At 39.4% G+C, this 6000-nt stretch overlaps 1 protein-coding gene across 4 annotated transcripts in view; it reads left to right on the top strand.

The window, feature by feature from the left end:
* Positions 1-1004: 1004 nt before the first annotated feature.
* Positions 1005-6000, top strand: part of LOC309714961 (uncharacterized protein) — a 159161-nt gene continuing 154165 nt past the window's right edge. For all 4 annotated transcript variants that reach the window (XM_082547728.1, XM_082547727.1, XM_082547729.1 and 1 more), the window contains exons 1-2: positions 1005-1179; positions 4938-5036. In XM_082547728.1, the coding sequence (XP_082403854.1) occupies positions 5027-5036 (10 nt within the window). In that variant the 5' untranslated portion in view covers positions 1005-1179; positions 4938-5026. The remainder of the gene's footprint in view (positions 1180-4937; positions 5037-6000) is intronic.

The raw sequence follows: 6000 nt of genomic DNA, 5'->3' as shown, positions 1-6000 counted from the left end.
TCTCTCGCTCCCTCCCTTGTTTGCTCAGGCACACACTTGCTGCCTCAAACAGCTGTCTCACTCGCTGACACACTTGTTCGCTCATTTCCCTCTTCATTAAGGCTTGTCCCCTCCATCTTAGGTAAGATAGACCTCCAAACTCATTTATTTGCCTGCCACCATTTGGAAACATAGTCCTGCCTATTCTGCCCTGCTCAATGAGAATCTCAATGAGTGTGATGGAAATTGAATGGTTGCAGCAGCCTTTATAAAAGGAAAAGAAAAAAGCAGTAACAAATAAGATTGCTAAAATTCTTTTTAAAAATAAGTCTATTTTTGTATGAAATAAATAAAATGGTTTATTTAAATGTGCTAATTTTCTTTCTTGTTAAGAGAACTACTGTTACATTTGTATGAAAACCAGGCAACTTTTCATACAACCTCCTTCAACCAAAAATAATTCTGGGGCACAAGAGAGACAATATGATTTGAAGATGTGCAGAGAAGAGATAGTAGATGCTCTGGACAAAAACAAGAAGGAGGAAAAGATGAAAACCACAGAGAAGGCTTGTGGATGTAGTGAAGGATGATTGGTGTGACAGAGGAGGATGCTAGGATGGGTGATCCCTAAAGTGAACAGATAGAAGAAGAAGAAGACACCACCCTAAATGCTGATGAGTTTCAAACAGGCACAAACAGGGCATACGTTAACTTAGAGATATATAGTAATCCAATGGTTTGTATTTTAGCTTGTTATCAGAAATGATATCGACTTTATTCTCCTTCTAATTCTTGAAACTGCCAATAATATTTTCCCAAAATATGTCAATCCACTCTTTCTTCTTAACTCTGGAGATTGACCTGGACATTTAATCAAAATCAGAATCAGACTACTTTATTGATCACAGGATATTCTAATATCGGAAAAGTGAGTGTCTGTGATTAGTTTTGTATTAATTTTGAAACTTTTTGCGTTTTGTATGCCCCCCCCTTCTTTTACTTCCTGCAAGGTTAAAGGCTTTCAAGAGGTCATTGCTTCACGTTGCTAGCTGCTTTCATTATGAATGACATGTTTTGGAAAATAAAAGGTTCCAGTGATGTTATGTTAGGTAGTGTCATTAGCTACTTTTTACCTTTAGACTTGATTGGCTAAAAAGAACATCCTGCTGCAATGAAAAACCAAAGTAAATTACATGTAAGGTAAGGACCTGTGCCTGCTTTTTGCTGTGCTCTATGTAAACTCCATGCGACTCATGGTTAGCTAGATTGTTGCCTTGCTATTTTTGACTTATATATAAGCTACTCTTACGTGTCTTGTATTTGCTATTAAGTACAAATATAATGATGAATTTTCCAGAGGGTTTAGTCTTGAATATATTTCTAGCAGAATAGCTGGGCTGTGCCTTAAACGAACGGGCTAATAGCCGCTTTTTTTGTGTGTGAGAAAATCCTGCAGCATGGCTCGCTGTGAAAGGTTTCCTGGTGTTTAGTGGATTCTTCACTGTCAGTGCGGACTGCTCAAGTCCATCCAAGTCACATGGTTTATTAAAATAATCAAATTACAGCATTTACATTTATGTTAGACTACTTTTAATTAACTGCTTTAGCCCACTTACAATGAAAATTAAAAAAAAATCTTATTCATGACCTGTGTAGTATGTTAACACTATTGGAAGTAAAAATAACTTGAACTCCAATTTTGAAAACACAACTTTATTTATTTATTTATTTATTTATTATAAAGCTCTGACTTGTATTATGACTATGAGTCTGTGGTCTGGGAGAGAGTCCTGCAACTCTCTGTCTACAAAATATAGTAAATAATGACCGATGTTGGGCAATTAATTATATAGTTCTCCAAAAAAGTTACTGAGTTTTGCAAACAACAAAGTTTTTTTGCAGCTGTTTAACCTAAAAATGCAGCCATGGCGTTTTTTTTTTAAACAAACATTTCAAACTATTTACAGAACAATCAGCTGTTCTGCATCAAATCTGATGCCACACAAATAATTTGTGCCACTCCAAAAAATTATTTCTGTCCACTATGAGATAAAGGAGAACAACAGCCTGATACCTGCAGGCCTGACAACAGGAGATGTATCACTCCTGTAACACCTGTAACATTCAGCAGTCGCCTCATTGTTCTGACACACACAACAAAACTATTGACTACACTAACTACACAAGACTTGCGCTAAATGTCTCAAATCTCTCACATCTCAAAACACTGCCATCACTCCTAAAACTTCCTCCCGTTTCTTAACAACTAAGTGCCATGTTTTGATTGGTCGACATGGTACATTTTTCGACCAATAGGAAAGGGTGGGGTTTTTTTGGTTTTGTTTTTGCTCAAAAGCGGAGAGTGTTTCGATCGTTTTTCTTATAAAACGCAGTTTTTACCGTTTCTTCCCGCAGTAAATATAAACAACGATAGTATCCAGGAAGAAAACCAAACATTACAAATTATTTTTATCATAACTCTGGTTTTACGCGGCCTATCAACACAATTTAAAAACTGGTATAAAGTCCACACGTTTTCCGTCAATTGTTCCGTCTGTCCTGCTCACATCTCCAATGGTTGTTCACGTTGTCATTAACGTGGCTTTACTCCACATCAGCCACGCCGCTTTGCTAGCTAAAACACCGGTGTTGGCACATAAGGACGCTGGAGAACTGCCAGGAGAATAACCTCCTCCTAAACATCAGCAAGACCAAAGAGCTGATCGTGGACTTCACTAAAGCAGACAAGGAATTACAAGCCCCTCATCATCAGTGGCACGCCAGTGGAGAGAGTGGACAGTTTCCGATACCTGGGTGTCCACATCACTGTCACATCAACACCCTGGTCAAGAAAGCCCGTCAGCGTCTCTTCTTTCTCAGAAGACTTAGACTTCCATCTGCCACTGAGGGTGCTCAAGAACTTTTACTCCTGCACCATCGAGAGCGTCCTGACGGGAAACATCTGCACCTGGTTTGGGAACAGCACCAAGCAGGACAGACGAGATCTGCAAAGAGTGGTGCGCTCAGCCGAACGCATCATTCAATTAGAGCTCCCTGACCTGCTGTCCATCTACACCAAGCGGTGTAAGACCAAAGCTAGGAAGATTATGATGGACCTCTCCCATCCCAACAATGGACTCTTCTCACTGTTGAGGTCTGGGAAGTGCTTCCGCTCCCTTAAGGCCAAAACAGAGGCAATGAGGAGGAACTTCTTCCCCCAGGCTATTCGGGCCCTGAACACATAAATTTGAATTTGTCATAGCCTGTCAACGACGTTGATTAGCTCAGTATATACAAATTTCGTATATATATATATTTTTGTGCGCAACACAGATTTTTTGTGCGCAGAGACTATTGTGTGCAATTGCGCACGCGCGCTATGTTCCCCAAAACTAAGTGTTAAAGTAAATTGAGGTTTTGGATGAAGCATTATACCCAAATTTGTTCCTAGTTTGGCCCAAAGACAAAGAAATGTTTAAACCCCTTAGTGCTGTCCTATAGTGCACCAAGTATGCACATCTGTATTTGAGGAATCTGTACATCTTTGTTGTCTCTATTCTCTCATAGTCCTGAATTAATTTCAAATAATTACTGAGAAGAGTTTGTGCATGTCTTATAAATGTCAGCCTTTAAATCATCTCAGGGTAGAAGACGAAACACAGGCTCTTGGTCTCTTACCTCCTTTATTCCTCCACTTCTCCCCCTGCTTGCACTCGTTCTTCTCCCCTTTCCTTCCTCTTGACATGTGTCATATTTTGGGCTTCTGCTCTCTAGGGATAAATGCCAGATTACATGGTGTAGTATTTTTATCCGTAGTACATTAACCGGCAGAGCTTACAGCATCAAAGCCTCATAGTGTACATCACACAAGCATGCACACATATGTAGACACACATGCATGCAGGCACACACTCCTATCAGAACTGAAACGGAGGGTGGAAAGTGCTCACTTTGATCACTCTTTCCTTCCTATTCCTAATTACCCTAGTGGCACACATAACATGAAAACACAGAATGCCCTGATATCCCAGCATATAGTCGCACACACAACCACACATAGACACGCACACAAAGAATTTAAAAACATCATGAATTCTAAATACTTAAAAAAATGTGAATCAGTTGTAAAATATTTAAACGCCAAAACCTGAATAAAAGCAACGTGCATGGCATGTACAGATATAAACATTACTTATTATGAAATTAAGAGGATATTAATGCAAAAACTTATGATAAGATAATGCTCTAAAAACCAGTTATGGCTCATATTTGCCTTCATTTACGTGCAAACACACAAAATAAGTTAGTGTGTGAATAGAAGAGTCTTTAATCCCTCCCTGGGATTCAGATGATTATTTTTTTAAACATTTGTTATCAGTGATGGATGAGCGCACCTCCAAAATGCGTGCAGACAGACCAGGTTTGACATGGCAGAAGGCATCAAGAAGTACAAGGAAGAAATTTAGCAACACGTCAGAATATTTAAGGGGTCTATTTTGTTGGTGGCAGCGTAGACTGCACTCTGACATTTTGGTAATTTACTGACCTTGAAATTTGCTTTAACCAGCATGTGTTTTATTGTTTTCGAGCCAAGCGGAAAGTCAAATGTGCACTAGTGAGAAGATTGAAACAATCAGGGGGAAGGTTCATTCAGACGAGGCAATACAAAATGAGTTAGTGGTGTTCTGGTGGAAAACATTGTCTTATGCTGAGAACAGACATCTCAAAACTGGAAAAATAGTACTTTGAATCTTCCTTTTCAGTCAATTGATTTGAAGTAGGTGTAACACTACTAACACTGCTCTCTTTTCTCTCTTCTGATGTTTATTTATTGTATTTTGGATTATAGAAGCTCATTAGTCTTCCCCTTCTTCCAACCTTCGTGTTAATAGAAGTAACATTTCGTTTTTTGATCTCGAAATGCATTATTTTGTGACACACTTTTTGTCTGACTGCAGATTCGGGGTGCTGTGAGATTACGTCGCGTTGCTCTGCCTCCCCTTTGTTGTCCAAGTGTCATTGTGATGGCAGCATCACGAGATTGCAGATGTATTTAGGTAAGAATGAAATTAATTATAATAAATTAATTTTCTTGCATGCTGTGTTGCTGTTGTTTTAGGAACCCAAACAGTAGCAGGAACTTGGGGTTCATGCACCCAAGACCTAGCGCTATCATTTTTAGCAAATCAAGCTGCTCTGGTTTTCTAATATCCTTAATTCAAACAGTAATAATAATATTCAATAATATATTTAGTTAAATAGTTTATTTCATAGCTGGTAATATATCATCTAGATAAAACAAATTTTGAATGATAATAAAAAAAACAGGGTCATGGCTTAGCACATAAATCGAATTAGTTGTGAATACATATTATGCTATAATTTAGTCGAAATCATCCTGTTACAGGAAAATCTGTCAGTTACTAGAACTCGTTTGTGGCGAAAAACACAAACACTTTTACAAACAAACCAGGCACGAGTCAGGAAAAAATGGAACAAAAGGGAAAAACCTCTCTCCAATGCTTGAAAACTGCTCACCAGCTTTTAGCTAATCTCATTCAAATACACAGAGTTTCTCACCATCTCATCGGTTGCAAACAGGATCTGATGGGGGGCCATTCAGCCTGCTGCGAACGCTGCCTTGTTGACCTTTGGGTGCTGTCAAGCGATCAATGAGGGGATATTTTGCTCAGTTTCCACCACTGTTGGTAGATGTGTGAAGAGCCTCACCCTACTTCACGAGGTAATTTAGGAGAGAGCTTGGAGTGGTGGGGAGAGAGTTTGCGCCGTGTGTACGTGCGCGCGGTGCACTAAAGATCGCAGCTCTGGTGTTTGTGTAGGGGTAGGGGTTAGTTGCTCGTAGGGTAGATGTAGCATGAGTGAGTTGTCGAGAGGTTGAATTGGCCCTGCAGTACATACCGTTTAGCTGGAATCAATAAGGATCTATTCATTGAGTGCCTCACCCCAGGCTTGTGCGCCTCATCCAATAACAGGTGAAGAAAGCCTTTTGTGTGTGTGTGT

This window comes from Aulonocara stuartgranti (genome assembly GCF_965226115.1).
Source record: "Aulonocara stuartgranti genome assembly, chromosome: 9".
In the NCBI taxonomy this organism is placed as follows: Eukaryota; Metazoa; Chordata; class Actinopteri; order Cichliformes; family Cichlidae; genus Aulonocara; species Aulonocara stuartgranti.
Note: the sequence above shows the minus strand (reverse complement) of the source record. Positions and strands in the feature narration are given on the sequence as shown.